This window comes from Primulina huaijiensis, chromosome 8 (assembly GCF_012295235.1).
Source record: "Primulina huaijiensis isolate GDHJ02 chromosome 8, ASM1229523v2, whole genome shotgun sequence".
NCBI classification, from domain to species: domain Eukaryota; kingdom Viridiplantae; phylum Streptophyta; class Magnoliopsida; order Lamiales; family Gesneriaceae; genus Primulina; species Primulina huaijiensis.
In genome coordinates, this window is record NC_133313.1 from 143,653 (window position 1) to 166,213 (window position 22,561).

At 36.7% G+C, this 22,561-nt stretch overlaps 3 protein-coding genes and 1 long non-coding RNA gene across 4 annotated transcripts; 2 read left to right on the forward strand and 2 right to left on the reverse strand.

Annotated features, from left to right (window-relative positions):
- The first annotated feature begins 734 nt into the window (after positions 1-734).
- Positions 735-3,788, forward strand: LOC140982307 (uncharacterized). The gene is made up of 2 exons (XM_073448785.1): positions 735-1,703; positions 3,201-3,788. Exons 1-2 carry the CDS (start codon positions 930-932, stop codon positions 3,414-3,416), a joined length of 990 nt encoding a protein of 329 aa, XP_073304886.1. The 5' UTR covers positions 735-929; the 3' UTR covers positions 3,417-3,788.
- A 375-nt stretch (positions 3,789-4,163) lies between these two features.
- On the reverse strand, positions 4,164-6,573 carry LOC140982476 (uncharacterized). The gene is made up of 3 exons (XR_012176287.1): positions 6,524-6,573; positions 4,483-5,003; positions 4,164-4,394 (listed from the first exon to the last, which is right to left on the reverse strand). It is a non-coding gene; the product is annotated as an uncharacterized lncRNA (long non-coding RNA).
- Positions 6,574-6,578: 5 nt separating this feature from the next.
- LOC140982877 (U11/U12 small nuclear ribonucleoprotein 65 kDa protein-like) lies at positions 6,579-10,781 on the reverse strand (the record flags this gene model as incomplete). The annotated part of the gene is made up of 5 exons (XM_073449654.1): positions 7,967-10,781; positions 7,352-7,518; positions 7,015-7,275; positions 6,843-6,924; positions 6,579-6,743 (listed from the first exon to the last, which is right to left on the reverse strand). Coding segments are annotated over exons 2-5 (636 nt in total), but the record flags the coding sequence as incomplete, so codon positions are not given.
- Positions 10,782-11,740: 959 nt separating this feature from the next.
- LOC140982554 (exocyst complex component EXO70A1-like) lies at positions 11,741-22,551 on the forward strand. Its single transcript, XM_073449112.1, has 12 exons — positions 11,741-12,018; positions 13,180-13,275; positions 14,966-15,171; positions 15,701-15,952; positions 17,352-17,490; positions 17,571-17,783; positions 18,420-18,625; positions 19,459-19,659; positions 19,742-19,841; positions 21,230-21,339; positions 21,441-21,587; positions 22,161-22,551. The coding sequence occupies exons 1-12, from the start codon at positions 11,839-11,841 to the stop codon at positions 22,276-22,278; spliced, it is 1,968 nt and encodes a 655-aa protein (XP_073305213.1). The 5' UTR covers positions 11,741-11,838; the 3' UTR covers positions 22,279-22,551.
- Positions 22,552-22,561: the final 10 nt, after the last annotated feature.

Consider the following 22,561-nt stretch of genomic DNA (forward strand, 5'->3'; position numbering starts at 1 on the left):
GGATTTCCAATCTCATTGATATTTAAGTTGAAAATGTTGTATAATTTTTACTATAATTCGATCATAGAAGAAAATAATTGAAATATTTTTTATTGTTTCAATGAATTTATGTTATATGAATTTTAAATTCATTTCATATTAATTCCATACAATAGTAATTATGATATATTTGAAATATACTCATGTTTTTCAAATACATCATTCAAATTCATCCATAAATCAAATCATCTCTTACAATCACAATTTAAAATATTCGAAAGCAAAAGACTTTTGTTTTTTTAGGTGGCACTTTAAAATTTATGTCCAAAATAATAACAAATAAAAGATAATATGAAATAGCAACTCAATTGCTAAGAGATAGCATTACATGTTATGTTTTTGAATCAAAACTACTTCCTCAATCATTCTTAAAGCATGAAAATAGCTCTGACTCAATTGAACTGAAAAAATAGTACTACGCAGTGTTCTAAAATACGCCCTAGGCGCCTAGGCGCTAGGCGGTGACCTACCGCACCGATAAGGTGCTAGGCGGTCAGCCTAGGCGCGTCTAGGCGGGCCTGGACTGGTCTAGGCGGGCCTGGACACCCTTAAATAGGTTTTATTTGTTTCGAAAAAAATTGTTTGGGATTTTCATATTTTAAAGTTTAATTAAAAAATTAAAAGTTGAAAAGATGCTGTCTTAAATCTAACCGCATGAGTCACCGCAAAATCCCCAATTGTTGAAACCCTAATTTGAAAAATCCACTTTTTTTTTTACAGCGACCGAATCTTCTACATTGAACACCTTCCAGTTCTGACTTTTCTTCTATGTCCATTTCGCCGCCCACATGAATACCCATCTATGTTTCTAAGCCCTTGTATGGAGAGAGCTTGTTGCACCAAAAATTCACTCTTCAACCCTAGACTGATTTCGGTGTACGATATTTTCAATGGCAACCGACGCCTCCCCGAAGTTTCAGAAGCCCGATTTGATTCAGATGACGCAGCCACAGGAATACCGTTCGGAGATCGCCGCGGAGGCGCACGACGGGCTTCACTTTTCGCAGTTCATGATAGCGGGATCAGTGGCGGGAATGGTTGAGCACATGGCGATGTTCCCGGTTGACACGGTTAAAACCCAGATGCAAGCCCTCGGATCTTGCCCAATTCGATCTGTTAGTGTTAAGCTGGCCCTTCAATCTATTCTGAGATCGGATGGCCTTAAAGGCCTCTACCGCGGCATTGGCGCCATGGGGCTTGGTGCTGGCCCCGCGCATGCCGTTTATTTCTCTGTTTATGAACTCTGTAAGAAGAATTTTTCTGGAGGGAATCCTAATAATTCGGCGGCACATGCCCTGTCGGGTGTTTGTGCTACTGTTGCTAGCGATGCAGTGTTTACGCCGATGGATATGGTGAAGCAGAGGCTGCAATTGAGTAACAGCCCTTATCACGGGGTGTCGGATTGCGTGAGGAGGGTGCTGAGGGAGGAGGGTTTTAAGGCGTTCTATGCATCTTACAGAACTACTGTGCTAATGAATGCTCCTTTCACGGCTGTGCATTTTACTACCTATGAGGCGGCAAAAAGAGGTTTAATGGAGGTTTCACCGGAGAGTGTGAGCGATGAGCGGTTGGTTGTTCATGCTACAGCTGGAGCAGCGGCAGGGGCGTTGTCAGCAGCCGTTACCACACCTTTTGATGTCGTGAAGACTCAGCTACAGTGCCAGGTATTTAATTTTGCTCTCGTTTCTTATGTAAATGTTAGGCTGATGAAAGGTATGAGAACATAGGCATATTTTCTTTGTAAATTTTGCAATGTGCTCTAACTTTAGTTTTGATATGAACTTGATGATTGATTAATTTGACTATAGAGTATGTTGATTTGTGTTAGTTTCCGAATTTGTGATTTTGGGCATTCCATCGAATCTTGGTTGATAAAAACCATGGTTTTGAAGAATGAAAGGATATTGATGTTAATCGACATATAATCTGTAGGTTGAAAAAATAGATGGAAGACGGTCATCTTTTTTGTTACTTTATGTAAGTTTGTTTTTCTTTTACTAAAAGATTTCTTGAGCCTAGTGCCAAGTTTGTTGAGATGCACTACACCTATTCTGGATTTAGTGCACAACGAAGAAAATAAGGCAGTGACTGTAATGAATATTAACTACCTGGTTATTGTCAAATTCTTCTTATTGATTTTTTTTAAAATTTTGAGGAACTTATTGATTATATTTGGTACTATATATATTCTTGATTACTTCTGGCCAAGTTCTTTGATCAAACTTGCTATGTTCCATAGTTCAGAACATAATAGTTGAAGGCTTGAGGAGCGATAATGTCATCAGCATTGGTCATACTGCAACATGAAAAGAGGTTCATGAATCATGATTTTTAAGTCCCTCTGATGTGTAAATTTTCAATAAATATTCAAGGACATGTGCAAACTAATGAATACATATCATATCAATTTCTTCACAGGTTCTTGTATTCAGTTAGAGTAGAAAAGAGCATTATAAACATTAAAGAAGATATGAAAAGATTAAGAAACAAAAGATAAAAGCAGTTGGTGACCTCCACATATTTGACATGAAGCACAACTCGATTTATAAGCTAATGCCTATTAAATTGGTGGAGACTGTAGTTTAGCAGCTGTAATGACGATTACCATCATCATCAAAGACAAAAGCATAATTTTAACTTGTAGTGTGGAACATTGCTGATTTGCTTGAAGCCCTCAATTCTAACCTCTTTGTTGCTATAATATCCTTGGTTCTAAACAACCAAACTGATTTTTGGGTTTTTAGTTCCTTGTCATATACCAAACAAGTACGACTCCTTGATTGTCCACTAAAAAACTTAGGTCTTACTAGATAGTGAAGGATGATGTATAATCACACAAAATGATGTATTGAATGTTGAGATATGTGGAAACAGCTTGTTTCAGTCTCTTTCAACTCACCACTTTATCTTGATTTAGAAAGGTCCCAAGATAATTGTAATTATGCGAGTTTCTTCGATAGGTACCTAATGTAAAATAAGACTACTGGAACGGCCAGTGAAACTTGTTTTATTTTGAATTAATACCCATATCAAGAGCAATCGTCTGTCCCAACCTCAAATACCCACTAATATAGATTAGTTTGGCACATGCCCTGCACTTTGATCTTCTGTCTGAGTTTTTAAACTACTTTCTTCATTCTTAATCTTTTGACATTTTGCAGGGCGTCTGTGGATGTGATAGATTTGTTAGTGGTTCAATCCGTGATGTTGTTCGGACGATAGTAGAGAAAGATGGATACCGTGGTCTTATGAGAGGATGGATGCCTAGAATGCTCTTCCATGCTCCAGCTGCTGCGATATGTTGGTCCACTTATGAAGCTGCAAAATCTTTTTTCCAAGAATTAAACGTAACCAACCAAAGGGGCAACGTGACTTGAGAAAGGGCGGATAGGTTGCTTTATTTTATTTTTCCTTCTCGGTAGATACCCTGTATGATCATGGCAAGCAATATGGCCAGGGGATGGATTTCTTTGGGAAAGAACTGCTTGCTGATGATTTGATGGAATTCTTTGGAGTAATGATGTGATTCATACGAATCTTAGAGGCAGCCATTCATACGAATCTTAGAGGCGGCCATTCATGTAGCGCCGTGTTTATTTACTATGTGTTGTAATCGGCATTTGCTTCACAGATGCAATAATCTGGTAATTTTAGAAGGGTAAATTTCTCATTACTTTTTGAAATCATATACAACTGTTGCTCCTACATGCCATGCATGATTTTATATTCTAATATGAGGTTTTATGTTATTTGAACTTGTAACCTAAATTCATACCGAGTCCGCTTCATTGATCTCATCGCTCAATTAAGACCATCATGATATGCTTAGTTTTCAAGGAGTGGAAACCTTTTGTTGTAGATGATTGCTTTAATTCTCGCATGTGCTTTACAAAATCATGCATCATCCGAATAGTTTTTTTGAGCCAAAATGAGATGTGATAAATATTTGGTTATTAGCCCAAAATGAGATATGATAGAATGTTTGGTTATGGAACAAATTATGTCAAATAAGTTATGTTTTAATTAATATAACAAATGTTATAATTTCATATATAAATTGTAATCAATTTGCAAATGATATAGAGTCGATACAATAATGCCAAATAATAAACACAGATTCCACAACTATTATCCAAGCTTCGTAGGCCACAGACGGGGGAAAATGGAAAATGCTCTACGTAAGAAGATAATTAATCACACCTCTCCTCAGAAGGATTCATAGTCAAGAAAAATAGTTATCGAGTACTATTCCAAAGTGATTAGTAAAATGAAATCACATGTATGATTCGTTCGACAATCAGGAGAGCTATTAATCCAGCCAAACGCACCCTGAAGGTTCATCGTCCATATTTCTTCTACTTGAAGAGAAAATATCATTTAAGAGATAACGAAACCAACTGGCCCATGAATTATTTTGAATGAAAAAATATATTATATCCAAACCTTGTTTATTAGGCTATCATCAATGGTAATCTGAGGGAAAGTCGAGCTAGCTCAATGAGCTCTTCACCTGCCCAACAATTACAGTAATATCATCAAGCTTTCCACCTGCACAATTTCACAAGGTAAATCTCGATTTAAGTATCAAAACCACTGGGAATTAACCAGTCGGTCAGTGGCATTAATCAAACTCTTGCCTGTTAACTTCATTACCAAAAGTTTCTTCCACCAAGGAACTTCGAAACCCTGATCACGAAACAACGTTCCCATGCAATCAATCATGTAAGAAAGGACATTATGTAGTTGTAGAGAGAGAGAAATACATGAACTCGAGCTTCCAGCGAATAAGGGGATTCGAAACTAGAATCCTTCAAATGGATCAGAGCTAAATTAGCCAATGCATTTGCTACCATCCAGATATATCAATCAAAACACAACAAAACTACCCGACCAAGCTTTAAATTCGTGGGAAGAAAAACTGAATTTCACCGTACCAGCATCGGAAGTATTATCACATGAGCCAACTATTGAAACCATTTTGTGGGGCCCTTAACTCCTAATCGTTATTACAATGCAATTTGATTAGGGTTAACTAATCACAGCGGAAAACGAGTTTAAAATTTCTTTACAATGAGCCCAAAATATGTTATTTGAATACTAAAAATAGTATTTCATCTCACATCATAAAACATGCCCACACATAATCAAAACAACTCATAAAACAACAAATCATATCCTCGGGACATGCCCCGGTATATAGATACATCCTTATACTGGGAACAAACATAAAACCTCAGCTCAAACGGTGACTCCCTCCAGAAGTACCATCTCCGGTCTCCTGATATCCTGGAGTCCCTGTCATTGTCCAAATACAAAGACAACAACAGCCCCATCTGGGGTGAGCAAAGCTCAGTCTGAAGCAACCACAATATATACCACAGATATCTAAACAATGATATATGATATGCAATGCATGTATGTCGTGGAGGTATCAGGTCAAATGCCCATCCACTGAGTACATGTCAGAATCAAACGAATCGCTATCAAATCAATGCTCGAGCTGGCACACCGGCCTCAATCAGGGATAATCGTATGATAGCGTCGACAAAGCGCCATCAAATCCCAAATCTCAATCCAATCAATCCAATCAAACCGACATATATCATATAATACAGATACCTGTCGTATGTTATCCCGTCGCAACATACCTCAATTCTTCGTTCCAGTTGATGTAGCCTGAAGATATCGGTATAACACTTTATCTACATCAATAACATACTCATTCCAATCAATAACCTAATCAAAAATCATTAATATGAGTTTCAAATATCATTTGAAACTTCAAAAATTCATATCAAATTCAAATCATAATATAATTCAATTCCGACTTCGAATATGAGTTTCTTATCGGTTATTCTACTATATATAAGAAATTCAACTTCAAATACATGCTATTCCATCACTTTGATAATTAGAACTGCTGGAACTCGAAGAAAATTACCTCAGTCGAAAGCCCTCGACGCGACGATCACAAATATATAATTTGTTTCGCGTTTAGACAGCGTTTCGAAGTCGATTCGGACGAAAGAAAATCGAAATCTCTCGTATTCTCTCGAAACCTCTGAAATAAAATGAAGAAAAGAAGAAGAAACCTCGTTCTTATCACTCCACCGCTTCGGCGCTCGGGCGGTAGAATTCTCGCGCCCGAGCGCGAGACGTTCTGCCCCCGAGTGTCACTTGCTCCGCGCTCGGGCGGTCAAAAACTACCGCTCGGGCGCGGCATGTTCTGTCCGAGAACACCCCTTATTCCACACTGGCGCTCGGGCGGTCATTTTCTACCGCTCGGGCGCCACATGTTCTGTCCAAATATTGATTTTGGTATTATATTGGTGTCCGGCTTTTCCACTCGATCTCTTACCACGTCAATTCGTATTCAATACTTATTTTCTCAATTTCATTGTCATGATATACATCATATACATAATCACATGACAATTTCATAAATTATCGATAATCACACAGGATTTACGATAATACGATACACGGTCCTTACACATTTCTTGGTCAAAAAGATTATCAAAGAGTCCATCTGAGCCCATCACAACCATATCCGCTTCAATATTAGTTTCTGAGGATAATGGAGGAGGAGGAGGGTAATGTGGTGGTGAAGGAGGAGTAACGTGCACGGACACTTGTAAAGGAGGAGTAGGCAGTGCCTTTCGAAATGGAGCCGGAATATTCATTTTGTTCATCAAATGCAAAACCTGTATTGATGAATAAAAAAGGATAAATAGCAGGAGAAAATGCAAAATGGATTATGAATTAAAAGGAAGAAAACAAAAAGGCGTAAAACTACATGTGACCTGTGTATAAAAGCGGGGGACAGCAGTGAGAGCGTTGACAATGTTGGTCAAAATATGACCATCAGGTGGTGGGTATGCATATCTAAGCGAACCCAGAGGAGCTATGGTTAGAACTAGAAGATATACTGTAAGTGACATGAAACTAATCAGGAATGTCGAAAATGGGACATACTCGAAGTGGGGAGGAAATGGATAGTCGACACCAAGTTTTTCAGCAATGGGTTCGCTTGGCCGTCTAAACCCATCAGAAGAACCTTGGGAAAGAGTATATGTGACTTCCTTCCTGCCGTGTTGAATGTCGGTATTTTCAGCCACCGTGCGAGCTCTCTCAACTGACAAAGATTTACCAAGAAAATGCAACCCGTGGAGGTGTTTCTGAGCTTGAGACGCGAAAGATTCGTTCTTGAAATCAAGAACAGCACAATTTTTCACCCTGCGAAAACAATTACAGAAAGATATCAAGACATTGAACTGGAAAACTTGAGACAAACAATTGATCAATGACCAACCTCGCGGGGCGGACAGAAGAAGCACCATAGTGAGAGAAGAGTCTCGAAAGAATGTCATCGAGAATTGCCTCAGGAAGATGGCGAACCAACAGGGTTACCGCCCTTTCTTCTTCTATCATCTCCGCCATCCGGAAAGGGTACAATTAGGCCACTGAACCGCTTCACACCTACATAAACAAATAAATTAATTTTACTTTCTTTAATTAAATAATTAAAAAATAACAAAATATAAAAAAAATTAACATTTATAAGCTTTTTCACAAAAAAAAATTTTATAAGCTTGCTAAGGAGCCGAGCAGAGGTAATCACGATGGTGTTTGGCCGGTTTTTTCGTACTGTTACCTTGTCGTGCTATTCAAACTCAAAAAGGTTTGGATCACTTATCAAAGGTTTATGGATCATGTGTTTAAAGAGCATATCGGAAAGAATATCAAAATATAAGTGGATGACATTATGATCAAGACTAAGATGATCGATCACTTCATTCCCGAACTAGAACAGATTTTTCACACTTGGTGAATATAGATTGAAGCTAAACCCAAACAAGTGCATATTGAGTGCACAAAGAGGAAAATTCTTAGGATATATGGTACAATGAGAGGAATAGAGACCAACCCGGAGAAATTGCAGGCCTTAGCCTCGATGAGCTCTCCTTGTAATATTCAGGAAGTTCAAAATTTAACAAGAATGATAGCTATCATGGCACGATTCATAGCCAGGTCGGTTGATCGGAGCTTCTTTTTCTTTAAAGTGTTCCGCAAAACCAAAAATTTTGTATTGAATGAGCAGAGTGAGGGGACATTTCAAGAACTAAAAGCATACTTAAAAGAATTACTGGTCCTCAACAAACTAGTTCGGGGAGAAGGTTTGCTTATCTACTTATCAGTAACACCCCGAGCTGCCAGTTCGGTCCTCGTCAAGAAAGAGGGAACAGCCCACCAGCCTGTTTATTTTGTTAGCCACGCTATGAAGGGGTCGGAGCTCAATTACACCGCTCAAGAAAAATTAGCTCTGACTTTGTTCATTACAACAAGAAAGTTGAGGCCTTACTTTCTGTCACACTCCATCACGGTCCTCACACATAGCACCCTGGGAAGAATTGTTACCCACCCAGATGCTTCAGGAAGATTGATCAAATCAGTGACCGAACTCAATGAGTATGATATCAAGTATGAGCCTCGAACAGCAATAAAAGCACATGCCCTAGTCGATTTACTTACAGAGAGACTGTACAACTACAACAAGAATAACAACGGAAGATATATGCGGACGGATCTTCTTGTCAAATGAGAAGTGGAGTCTGCATTGTGATCATATCCTCGTGGGGAGAAGAGACAAGGTTTTTGGTTTGGTTAGCATTCAGAGCATCAAATAACGAAGTTGAATATGAGACGTTTTTGTCAGGGCTCAAAGCGGACCACAATTTGAGAATTTCTCGAGTTGTTCTATATTCGAACTCTAAATTGGCTATACAACAAAGTAATGGGAAGTTCGATGTGTAGAATGGTAAAATGGTTAAATATGCTTTGGCACTTGATAAGGCCAAAGAAGAATTTTTCGAACTCATTCTGGATTTAATACATTGTTCTGATAATGAGAAGGCAGATCGGCTCGCCAAATTGGCCAACTCTCTCTCCTGACCCAACAAGCTCGACTTGATGGGCCATGAATTTTTCTCTCAGCTAGAATACGTAAACACAATAGTAGATGGTATACACAAAAAGGATTAGAGGCATGACCTTCACTAGTACTTGAAATATGAAAAACTTCCACGTAAAGAAAAGAAAACACGAGAAACCAAGAGAAGAACCCTCCAATTCATAATGATTGGAGATATATTGTACAAGATGTTTTTATCTCAACTATTTCTAAAATGCATTGGGAAAGAGGAGGCCAACTATGTTCTCAAGGAAATACGTGAATGGTGTTGCGGATATCATCTGGGATGTATGGTCTTAGCTCGCAAAGTTCTCCTGTCTAGGTTCTTTTGTCCGACCCTCCAAAAGGACGCATCTGCTTTGGTCAGATCTTAACATAATTGTCAGAAACACGAGAGCTTCCAAATGAGGCTCGTCGAATTCATTAAAGCTGTTGTGGCACCGTGCCTCTTCGACCAGTGGGAATGGACATCGACATGTCCTTCCTAGTTGTCCGAGGTCAAAGAAAATTCATATTAGTAGCTGTAGATTATTTTTCTAAATGAGTGGAAGCCGAGCCCGTAACCAGAATCACAAGAATCGAAGTGTTGAAGTTCTTATGGAAGAATATTGTTTGTCGATACAAGATACCCCGAAAACTCGTTTCTGATAATGGAAGACATATCTGCGGGTATAAAGTCCGAGATTGGTATGAAGAAATGAAGATTGAGTAGGCTTTCACTTTTGTGGTCTACCCACGAGGTAATGGACAAGTTGAAGTCACAAACAGATCGAGAGTGCAAACGTTAAAGGCCCGTTTAGGTACATCTCGGAGCAATTGGGCAGATGAACTTACGAGCGTACTTTGGTCATATCGAACTACTGTCAGGACCGGAACAAAAGAGACACCCTATAGCATGATGTATGGAACTAAAGCAGTGTTACCCACCGAAATAGGACAAGAAAGTGCGAGAATAGTCAGATACAACTCTGATAATAATAATCTGCAGGAAATGGATCCATATTTAGTAGTAGAATAAAAAAAGGACATGCCATCGTAAGAGTGATGGTTTATCGCAAAAGGATTATCCGAGTCTATAATAAGAGAGTGTATCCTCAATATTTTGATGAAGGGAACCTAGTCATGAGAAAGATTCAGCATCATGGGGAAAAGGGTAAGCTTGATCCCAGTATGAAGGACCTTTCAAAATAATTGGAAAAGCAAGGGTGGTAGCCTAATATGTGGAAGATGTAGAAAGGAAAAAAGTAAACAACATTGGAATGCTCAATACTTGAAGAAATATTATCTATGAGTATCAAGCTTACTCGTCTTGTTATGAAATACATTATTATGTTTATTTTCAGTTTTTTAATCTCTATTGTCATGAACAATCAAATCTCAAGTTGTTATAATAAAAGTTATCATTTTTGAGTCAATAAATTGCAAAAACCCGACCAGCTACGTAAGTTCACGAATGTGGCATTCACAAAAGCTCAACTAGATCGACACTATTTAAGTCCAGAATGTGGCATTCAAAAAACCCAACTAACTCATCACAATGCAAGTCCATGAAAGTGGCATTCACCAAAGCTCGACCAGTTTAGTATTCATAAGTTTAATAAAATTCAGCCATCGACCAAAAGCCCGATCTTACGCTTAGAAGCTTTGGGGGGGGGGGGAGGGGTTTCATGCTCAATAGCTCTTTATTTGATCTTTTTCCTTAGTAAAGTGTATGCCATGGTTCTTTATAAGGACTCGGATAGCATGTCTGCTTGGGTTCTCGGTTTATTACTTAGTCAAATTTTGGTTTCAAATTATAAGGGCTCGGAGTTCTCAGTTTATTACTTAGCCAAAATTTGGTTTCAAATTATAATGGCTCAGACAGCCAGCTTGCTCGGGTTTTCAGTTTATTACTTAGCCAAAGTTTGGTTTCAAATTACAAGGGCTCGGACAACAAGCCAACTCGGGTTCTCATCTTATTACTTAGCCAAATTTTGGTTTCAAATTATATGGGCTCAGATAGCCAGCCTGCTCGGGTTCTCGGTTTATTACTTAACCAAATTTTGGTTTCAAATTATAAGGGATCAGACAACTAGCTTGCTCGGGTTCTCAGTCTGTTAACCAAATATTGTTTCAAGTTGCATCCACGCAGATAACAGTCTTGATCGAGGTTTCATTTAATGGCCGCCAAATAGAACCCATGTCCTGCTTAGATGCCTCTTTCTTTCGAGTTTTATAAAAATTATCATTTGGCTAGTTTTTGTTTGGCATACATGTTTGGACACTTCTAAGGATCGAGCGAATATATTATGACGAAAAATTACACAATCAAATTGCTTAATACAAAGTTGTTTGATTTATGATTGGATTAGTTACTTCTAAAATATATTAATCAATCTAGTTTGAGGAAAAAAACAAAAATGAAATTAGTAGAATAGGTTTTTGGGATTAAAAAAACTCATTTAATATGTATTTTGGATGGGATAATCAAATTTGTAAATTGTATTTTTTTATTTTTTTCTCCTTTTTCTAATTTAAAAATAAATTTGAAAATCCATTTCCGAACAAAATGAAAATTGTATTAATCTTCAATTAGATCGGATTCTCATAAAAAACATCGTAAATTTCAAATTTATATTTAATAATATTTTGGTTTTGTCTAAACCCATCATTTTTACCTCAAATCTCAAAATTATGACTTCAAAAATTAGTTTTTTTTTTTTAAAAAAAACAAATTTATTTTCTCTTCACTTTTCCATGTACATCTGTCTGACCGTGGAACTCTCTCTCTCCATAGTTTTTTGTTTTTCTTCCGACAAGACATCCACCGTACAAACAAACAGTAAGAGATGGGAATTCCGTCCAGAAAAGGCGGCAGCGCCGACGGAGTGGATGCTTTGAGTGAAAGAGCAGCACAGATGAGAGAGGCTCTGGTGAAGAACCAATCCATCACAGACAACATGGTCTCCATTTTGGGCTCCTTTGACCACCGCCTCTCCGCTCTTGAAACTGCTATGCGCCCCACTCAAGTAACAATCTTTTCTTTTGTACATTATGTATGGATCTTGAGAGAAAACTGGAAATTTGATGGGATGCAATTAAAGTTTTGATCTTTAGAGTGACTTGGAGAAAATGGGTTGAAATTTGATTTCTTGATCTGTTTTTTTCATTAATCTTTCTCAGTTTTTCTTCTGTTTTTTGGAAAGTAAAAAATTTCCCAGTTTCAAAAGAAGGTTGTTTGGGGGCAATGAAGAAATCAAAGCTTTATTTTCACTCTTAAGAAACTTCAGAAATGGCTGCGAAGTAGATTTTTTCCTCATCTCTAAGATTCTAACTTTCATTTTGAAAGGTTTTTTCTGAGTTCTTTTAATGCATTATCTCTTATAAATTCAAAGTTTGAATTTCTATTTATGGATTTTCCCGGTTTAAGTTACTAATTTTAGTTTACTGGCTCTCAGTTCTTTCTTATACTGATCTCCACCCCTGCGTCAAATTCACTGGTTGATCAATTTGACGATTAAATGACAATGAGACCCGGAATGTATGTCTGAATAAGATCACTCAGGGGCAGCTAAGAGAACCAAATCGTATAAGCTGCTTCTTTAGTGTCATACACATATACATGTTTACTTATAATTCCTCTTATTAGTTTCAATTTTGTTCATTTTAAATTAAGATCTCCCGATCTTGTCTGAGTATTCATTTTAGGTTTGGACCAATCATATTTTCTTTTGAATTCCATGGTTCTTAAGTTTTACTGATAAGGTAGTTCTACGGGGATGTTTTGGGAGACAAAAATTTGGAAACTTCTCACTAGAAGAAAAATTCCGGTTTAGTTACTCAAGTTTTGAACTTTTGATATGCTTTCTGCTACTTTTGGCAAAACAATATTAGATGGAAACATTTAAAAATTGCATTTCATTAGTTGTTGCACAAATAATGAAGCACAGTTGAGTAGGAACCTTAAAAATTTATAATGTTTAGAGTGGTTTCCATAATTGGTTTCTTAGCTTTTGCGATTCACGCAACCATGAGAAGCATGAAGAATGAATTAGTAAGTTACTGATATTTTGTTCTTTTTGATGAATAGCTGCCATTTCCAAATTGTCCATTGTTGGAACTTGGAATCACATTCTTTACGTTTTTGTCTCTCCTTATTCTGTATTTGGTACTCACTTTACCTTTTTCAGATTAGAACACACGCTATTCGGAGAGCTCATGAAAACATTGATAAAACTTTGAAGGCTGCTGAAGTCATATTGGCTCAATTTGATGTTTCACGCCAAGTAAGAACTCTTTTTCAAATAATGTTAAGACACTGATATTCTGATGATCATCTCTATTTACATCTTTTGGTACTGTAAAATGAGATAGGTTACTCAGAATTTTTGCCGCTTGGTTTGACAAAGTACACCAGAGACATTTCTGTATAAGAGTTGGATGTCTTTAAAGTTACTGGCTGCATCAGTCTTATTATAGGCATTGCATACCTTTTCTGGATGACATGAAATCGATAATTACTTAGGTTTTTCTAGTTATCATAAAATAGAAATCTGTAGATGGAAAAAATAGAATGGGGCAGGGACACAGACTTCACAACAGTAGTTCCTTATTAGGTTACGTAAAAAAAAGGAAAAATTAAAAACGTGCTGCTCACCACTGAATGAAGGAGATTAGAGAAGAAATTTAGAAAGTTTACAAGCGAGAGAGGGAGGGTGGTGCATCTTAAGTGGAAGTTGAGCTTCAGGTTCTCCAGCATCCGCCTTATGGGTATCTAACTTTGTTCGTAGGGTCAACCAAAATCTAACTGTTAGGTCAAAATCAAGTTAAAAAGTGCATGAGCATTCACGATGAATTGTTCATATTACGAGAAGATATGGCCGTCAGGCGTCAGGTTCTCGAGCATCCACCTTATGCATATCTATTTCTTTTGTAGGGTCAACAACAGTCGAACTGTGGGGTCGTTTTTAGGCATAATTATTTAATATAATATAATGCATAAGATATATTATTTCATTTTTAAATGTCATGGCTCATTTAAGGGTTGATAATATTCTAGATATTAGTTTTGTCATTTTCGGTTCTCCAATTTCTGTCCAAACCATAGATCTAGCTTGGTTCCACCTAGCTTGGTTTCTGTATCCTGAATTCAATACTGTAAATTTAACTAATTTCCTTCTGAAGTTTCTCAATTCGGTGTTAATTTGTATGTTTTTTCCTTCTTACTTTCGGCGCTTGACATGTTTAAGGTCTCTTTTAACCTTCAATTGTATGTGATCATGAACTATTCTACTTGGCGTGGTTGACACATACTCTGACTTGAATCTCGGTGTTTCTGATTGAGATTCTTTGTTTTTTTTATTTTTTTTTATTTTTTGTGAAGAGGTTTAGTTTGATCACGTAAATATGATGACATTGGAAGAGTTTCTATAAGGTTAAACTAATTTCGAAAGGTGTTCATGTAAAGGTGTCTTGGTGTTGGTGTTATAATTTACCACTATTGAGTTCAATACAGAAAATGACTGATGGATTAATTTGAAATAAGCACTAGAATCCAATTATTAAAATACTCTTCAAGTTGGCCATTGAGAAATAGAATAATGGATTGGTTGTGTTTTCTACAATTTGTTGTGATCAATGATACCTTCTTGAAGCGTAATGCCCGTATATGTATTTGTTATATTCCAGTTGTGCAAGAATATTCCAGGTGGAGTGTAGATCAGTTGCTTATGAGCTGAGAACTTATGCTTCTTAGCGGCTAACTTTTGGATCATCTGACAATATTGTTACATTACAACTGCTTTGTCAGTCATCTGTATCTTGTTAATGTCAACCGGCTCTAAGGAGCAAGCGATTTAGAAATATAATCCAATTTCCCCTTTTTTTACTGGAGACAATGTTTCAACAAACGTTTATGTTCATTTCTCTTTATTTTTGGTGACATCTATTCATATTGTTGTCATCGATTCTGTTTAGGCTGAAGCAAAAATACTTAAAGGGCCAAATGAGGATCTGGAAAGTTATCTTCAAGCAATTGAGCAACTTAGGAATAACATTCAATTTTTCAGCAACAACAAAAGCTTCAAGAGTAGTGATGGAGTGATCAATCATACAAACAATTTACTTTCAAAGGCAATCTCAAAGCTGGAAGAGGAGTTTAAGCAACTTTTGTCATACTACAGGTTTGCTTCTCATTCTCTGTGGAACTATACTGATAGGTTGAAAATGGGTGTTAGATTAGAGGATTTTATTGGTTATTTTTTTACGAGAGCTTATTTTGTCAATCATTTTTGGGTCTGTAAGTTTTCCAAATGGACTCTGACTTATTTCATTATTCTACCCCTCTTGGGATGGATTGTTTGTATTTTGTGAATAGCTGTTTTTGAAAGAAAAAACAAGATTGATTAATCTTTATCACACATGTTATAAGATAGAGACAGAGAGGCACACACACACACACACACACACACACAAAGCGAGAGAGAGCGAGGGCAGGGNCTATATATGTATGATTTGTTGATTTTTTCTCTGATGACATGGACTTGTTAGACTTCATTAGCTTTTCCATTTTTCCCCTTACATCTTAGAATTTTGACTATTTGAGTTGGTTAATTTATGTAGAATCGCTTGTTATAAATGGACCAGTATAGCTCTATACCTGCCATATAATTTTGTTTTATATTCTCTAATTTGATTTTTTCTTCTTTCCAGCAAACCTGTTGAACCTGAACGACTTTTTGAGTGCCTCCCAAATTCTATGAGGCCATCATCAGGATCACCTGGAGATTCCAGTGGCAAGACTCCATCATCCAAAAGCCATTCGGAACATCATAACAATGGCACAGAAAATTCGGCATACACGACGCCAACCCTAATTCCCCCTCGAATTTTGCCCCTGTTGCATGATTTAGCCCAACAGATGGTTCAAGCTGGGAATCAACAACAGTTACAGAGAATATACCGGTAAATCCATCTGTTTTCCATACAGGAGCCATACGATAACAAGCAATTTTGTTCTTCTTTCAGAAGACCTTATTGGCAATTATAAGAAACTTTTAAATCGGTTGGAGGTTGAAGAGTGAATCATTATATGGTCAGACTTTGCTATTTCAGTGTTTGGTTTGTCTAATCTGTTTGGCCTTTGGACAAATGCTGTAACGCTATTAATATTTTCTTGCAATACTCGGTATACACTAGATCAGTTTGGTGGTACTCAGTGATGCCTGTGGAGTTATAATTTCTAGTAGTCATTGACATGATAATATCAATTTGTTGAAAAAATATCAATCATATTACAAAGCTCATTCATAAACTGAACAGCTAAATTATGATACAAATCCAGTGAACCCTGTAATTTCAAGTCCCTGGTTCAAGCTATTGTGCAGAACAACTTGTGTCTTTATTCGGAATAATAATAAGAAATGCCTGTTATTCATGAGTTTGATTCGGGAGATTGGGGACAAAAATGTTTGTGAGGTGGAAGTTCATGATGCATTAATTTGTGGTTGCATTCCACTTCAATGTGAACCGACTCTGATTCTTTGCCTCCCATTTTTTCAACCGTGCTTTCCCTTTTCTTTATGAACTCTTTTAATTTTCTGAAGGAACCGAGCTTCTTTTCCGGCAAGTGTTCCTGTGTTTTTATTTGTTCTATTCTTGCAATTAGATGTCCAACTGCAGGTTCTCAGTTGCGATAGTGTGTTACCATCTTTACACTATTTTTCACGTGTGAAGACATAATGTGACTTGAATTCAGGAGATATGTTGTACGAACCTTATCATCCAGATATGAATAAATGGTTGGCTGCTAGCCATCTTTGTGCTTTGATTTTGGCAAAAACTATATTTTCCATGGCTCGCTTGTCCCAGACCACTTCACCTGAGTGGCTTGAACTCAACACTGGTCCCTTTGTGACAGTTCTTGGTCCGGGTTGAGAACAACTTTAATTTGAAAGGGAAGAACCCTCGATGATTTCATGTTTCTTTCCGAGTTCCTTGTAGAAACAATAAAGGTAGGAGTGTAGGACCACATTAACAACGGTGATTTTCAAAATATTTAGGGATTAATCATGTTTCTAGTTCGAAGTTCACTCCTGGGGTGAAGTCTGAACCAACAAAGCTTTCTGAGCTGATCCAATTCATGTCGTGAGCGCTTGCAATAACCATTTAACTTTCACATCCATCTTGTGCAGGAAAACTGCTACTGTACTATGCTATGCTTTAAATGGATATTGTATAGCAACTAAGCATCAGATATGTGTGGGAATTGATTTTAAATTCTTTCGATGTGAACTATTGTTCTTATTTTCTCATTGTATAAAACTATACCAGTTCTTCAAGTTTTACTAGTTCTTCTCTGTAGGGACATCCGTTCTCCAGTCTTGGAAGAAAGTCTCCAGAAATTGGGGGTGGAAAAGCTTAGCAAAGATGATGTACAAAAGATGCAGTGGGAAGTTTTGGAAGCTAAGATTGGGAATTGGATTCATTTTATGCGGATTGCAGTAGGTTTTCCTTATTAATGATGCAACTCATGGTCTGATTAGATTTTGGTTCAAGGATTAAACTAATCATGACCAAGCAGGTCAAATTGTTGTTTGCTGGAGAGCGTAAAGTTTGTGACCAAATTTTTGTGGGATTTGATTATCTCATGGATCAATGTTTTGCTGAAGTTACCAATGGAAGTGTTGCGGTGCTACTTAGCTTTGGAGATGCGATTGCCAAAAGCAAGAGATCCCCTGAAAAGTTATTTGTGCTTTTAGATATGTATGAAATAATGCGAGAACTTCACTCTGAGGTATGGGGAAATTCCTTTTTAAGTACAAATTTTCTTTCAGAAACGGGGGAACCATGCTGGTGGATGATCTCTAATTTGCCCATTTAACATTCACATGACTGTTGTTTTTCAATTTCTGGTCTTTACTTAAATTTGACAGTATTTCTTGCTATTATTTTGTTATCTAGTAGTTGTTTATTGAGATGGTCAATCAGTCCTAAACTTCATAAGGATACGGTACCCCCAAGAATTACTTTCTCTATTGAAAAAGTGCAACATCTTTCCTCTTGAATACCAATTGTTCTAGGTCTGTAGGTGAGATGTGGGTGTTGATGGGAAATGCAGAAAGTTTGGCGCAGTCCCTTCCAAGTTATTATACTCATATTTACTGAATGTGATTGAAGGGGACAGGAGCTTCTTGCTTTATTATTTATTTCCTTAGAAGATACAGTTATTTGTTTGTTACATAGTCACGTTGACTATGAAATACAAACTTCTCTATTGGCTAGACACATCTATATAAACTCATTCCTTACCATCATGACGGCCACTATTATTTGCTACATCAGTTTTCTTTAGTTTTATTTAAGGTTCAATCACAATTTTAATATTTAGAAAGGCATTTGAATCGAAGTCAATGTTATTGCATTTCGGCAGATTGAGGCACTTTTCAGAGGTAAATCTTGTAGTGAAATTAGAGAATCTGCCTTGGGATTGACAAAGCGGCTTGCTCAAACTGCCCAAGAGACATTTGGTGACTTTGAAGAAGCAGTTGAGAAAGATGCCACAAAAACTGCAGTTGCAGATGGAACTGTCCATCCATTGACAAGTTATGTGATTAACTACGTGAAATTCTTGTTTGAGTAAGTCAACTAGCTCTTTCCTTGCTTTTTTACTTCATGCTTTTGAATTAGATCTCATTTACCACTTTTGTTCCATTTAAACCCTTCTTTTCTGAGATTGCAATTTAAAACTTAGGAATATCGTTAGGGATTGGTGTTTTATTTGTTCTTGAATTGATCCTAGATTTAAATTCTATTTGAGGATCGTGGATCACTCATCCACTTCGCATTGTAAAACTTTCATATTTATTATTAATATGTTAGTTTCTTATAAAAAAAAAAAAAAAAAACTTAGGAATATCAGCCATAAACAAACAAGAACAGAGTCTACAAGTCTACATTCTCGCATGTGGATTGTGTGCAACTTTATATACTCGTTGAGAGACTGGACCATTTAGTTCACCATGTTTGCATGAGAAACATGTGTTTTTCTCTTGATGTTGATGATAGATTATTTGCTGAGATAATTTCTTCGGACAGTTAATATAACATCAAAGTCACTAGCTACAATGACTTTTACATAGTGAATATAATACGGCAAAGCAAATTTACTTTCTTTTTCTTATATGGTTCTTATTGCAAGTAAGAAGTTCTTGGAGCTCATACCAAGAAAAAGTTTTAAGAGCTTCATATGCGTATTTGTTTGTGTTTGTGTGATTGTCAGCTGAATCTCTTTGCTTATCAAATATTATTACTAATTATGTCAACTTGTCTGCGTTGAAATCTATTGTGATTTTCTAAAAATGTCTTGACTTGGAACAATACGAAAGACTGATGATATCACTGGTGTGGTAGGTATGTCGTTCTGCATTTAAATGCCTGTTACTTCTTTATGTTCTCCCTTAATTTTTCAGCTATCAATCAACATTGAAGCAGCTTTTTCAAGAATTTGTAAGCGGAGACGACTCTCATTCTCAGCTTGCAGCTGTTACAATGCGAATCATGCAGGCTCTTCAAACCAACTTGGATGGAAAATCTAAGCAGTATAAAGATGTCTCTCTGACTCATTTGTTTCTTATGAACAACATTCATTATATGGTCAGATCGGTCAGAAGGCAAGGAAATGCTCATTTTTTATGAATTGCTACTTGTTTGTGCTTTGTTAAAATAGATCTTTTATATTGTGGCTTCTATTAGGTCTGAAGCCAAAGACTTGTTGGGGGATGACTGGGTTCAAAGACATCGGAGAATTGTGCAGCAACATGCAAACCAATATAAGAGGATTGCATGGGCAAAGGTCTTGTTTCTTTAAAGTGGCCTTTGTTAACCAATATTTTCCATTTTGATTTCATGTTTATTGTCAGGACTTCTGGGCTTTTTTGGTTTACTAACCAGAAATATTTTTTATTTTCCAAAATAAAATAAAATAAAATAATATTATTTTGTTTTTTTTCTCTTCTCAACATAATTTTCAACTTTTCACATCTCCAGTTATAACCATTACATTAAAACTTTCACCAATTCCCGTAAATACTCTATTATCATACTATGTTTTAAGTCAGGGGTATTATTCTAAAGTTTTAAAATAATTTAACACTATGATGTGATTCTACTTAGTTGCCTCAGAAATTTAGGTTAACTATTACATTACCTCAAAATGATCCTGGAAACATTTCCCTTTTCGTAGAAGTCAAGATCATTGTGTAATTCATAAGCTTATGCCACTCTTGGTAGGCATTTGATATTTAGTTGCCTCAGAAATTTCAATATTATCATAAATGGATTATTTCATGCATAATAATGCTGATGCTAAAGCTGAAATTTCTGTGGTATCATTCTCGCAAGGAGATATCTATGTATATTGTTATAATTGAAATGATAGATTATGAGGCATTTCAGTCGGAAGATTGATTGTGAGGCTTGGGGCCATAACTAGGGGTGTAAACGAATCGAATCGAGTCAAATATTACTAAAGTTTTAAGGCTTGAATTGGGCTCGAATTAAGTATATTCGAGTTTGAGCTCGATTGCAAGCTCGAAATTTTAATTTTGTTTGCTCGAATTCGGCTTGAAATGATGTTTGTGTTCAAGTTCGGCTCGAAATGTTCGAACATATTCGCGAGATATTTGAACTATTTCCCAGACATTAAGGTTCGAGAACGAATCTTCGAAAACTCGAAAAATCTGAAAGACTCGAAATGTATAATATTTAATATATAATAATATTATGATAATAAAATATTAAGGTTCGCAAGCAGCAGCTCACAAACTATTCAGCAAAATAATTTAGTCTCGAGTTCAGCTCGAAAAAAATTCGAAAATGTTCGAGTTCTGCTTGAGTTCAATAAGTTCGAATACAAATCAAATATTTGTCGAGCCTGCTCGAAAAGTTCGCGAAATTGCTGAATTCGTTTACATCCCTGTGCATAACCATGAGTAGGTTTAATATCGTTGTCCTTCATCCCCTGGTTCATCTTTTCTTGTTACTTTGTCCATCCACATTATGAATTATCTGGTTTTATTTATATTTGTATTATGCTAGTGGTAAGGTTCTATCCCCCTCTATGTACTTGAGTTTCAGCTATATATGTACCGATTGGTGTCCGTCTGAACCCTGTCGATTGACTGTTTTCTTACAAAACAATGTCATAGGGGATAGTTTGTGAACCTACGTTTTTTCCAACAGATTCTGCAGTGTCTATCTGTTCAAGGCTTGACATCCTCTGGTGGTGGCAGTTCTGTCAGCGTCGATGGAGGAAACAGTAGCGGAGTTTCTCGGGCAATTATCAAAGACAGGTATTATACGAGGTTTCAAATAGTGACAATGTTCTCTTTTAGCTGTTAAATTTTTTAGATGTGCCATGACTCATTTGACTAAATTAATGTTTATGATCTAGATTGAAAACATTTAATATCCAATTTGAAGAACTTCATCAAAAACAGTCTCAATGGACCGTTCCAGACACTGAACTCCGAGAATCTCTTAGGCTTGCTGTTGCTGAAGTCTTGCTCCCGGCGTATCGATCTTTCATTAAACGGTTTGGGTATGTCTGCACTTCACTTGTGATTTAACCATCCATTCGTTATGCTAGAAATCTGAAATTATCCTTCTCCATATTTTCTATACCGTGTAAAATATCTGGTCAAACACAAAATGAGAAGGCAAGTTGCGTAACATAGTGATATCAAATATCAATTGCTCAAAACTACTGTAACCAAGATCACCTGGGGTTTGAGTAAATAGGACATCTCATGTCCTTAACAGACAAAGTTATGGTTATTTCGATTAAATGTGCAGTTCGTAATATTGAAACTTCGTAGGAGCTTGTTAACCGTGCGTATCGATGTAAGCAATATAGTTAGCATAACTGCACTCCTTGAGATGTTGAGTAATTAAATAAGCACCCCCTTGAATAATGAGGACCTTAAGTATCATTCTTTGTTTTACTTAACGGAGGTAGCATTTGCGATAATTTATACATTAAAGTACGCCAGTGCGCCAGAGTCAAACTACAAGGAATATCAATATAGATGAACAATTTACTCAACTTTTTTTTTTTCTCAAAAGCAATAAATATTCTGGTGAAACGGATAAAACCCTTTTTGACATTTAACAGGCCTTTGGTTGAGAATGGTAAGAATGCCCAGAAGTACATCAGATACACACCGGAGGATCTTGAACACATGCTTGGTGAATTTTTCGAGGGGAAGACCTTAAATGAGCCGAAGCGGTAGTAGACTTTTGATCGATGCTGTCCTTGCTTTTCGATGTTGCCACTATTCTCTGCAGTTTGATAAGTTACCGATATGTATAATCTCAGTGCCGCAGGAGGGTTCTCTGTTCCTTTTGTAAGATTCTTTTTCCTACAGAATGAAGCTAATAAAAACGTCTCATGAAGCATTCGGCGTGTAATAAGTCTAGTTAATGACTTGTGTTGTATTATTATTGTGTAGTGAGGTTTGTATCACCGATATTTGGTGCGGATATGCCACTTTTTAGCTCCATGACCTGCTTATG

Coding starts and splice junctions, on each gene's coding strand:
- LOC140982307 (XM_073448785.1), top strand. CDS start 930: ATGGCAACCGACGCCTCCCCGAAGTTTCAGAAGCCCGATTTGATTCAG. Junction 1,704..3,200: donor AGACTCAGCTACAGTGCCAG/GTATTTAATTTT, acceptor GACATTTTGCAG/GGCGTCTGTGGATGTGATAG.
- LOC140982554 (XM_073449112.1), top strand. CDS start 11,839: ATGGGAATTCCGTCCAGAAAAGGCGGCAGCGCCGACGGAGTGGATGCT. Junction 19,660..19,741: donor ATGGTCAGATCGGTCAGAAG/GCAAGGAAATGC, acceptor GGCTTCTATTAG/GTCTGAAGCCAAAGACTTGT. Junction 21,588..22,160: donor TCTTTCATTAAACGGTTTGG/GTATGTCTGCAC, acceptor GACATTTAACAG/GCCTTTGGTTGAGAATGGTA.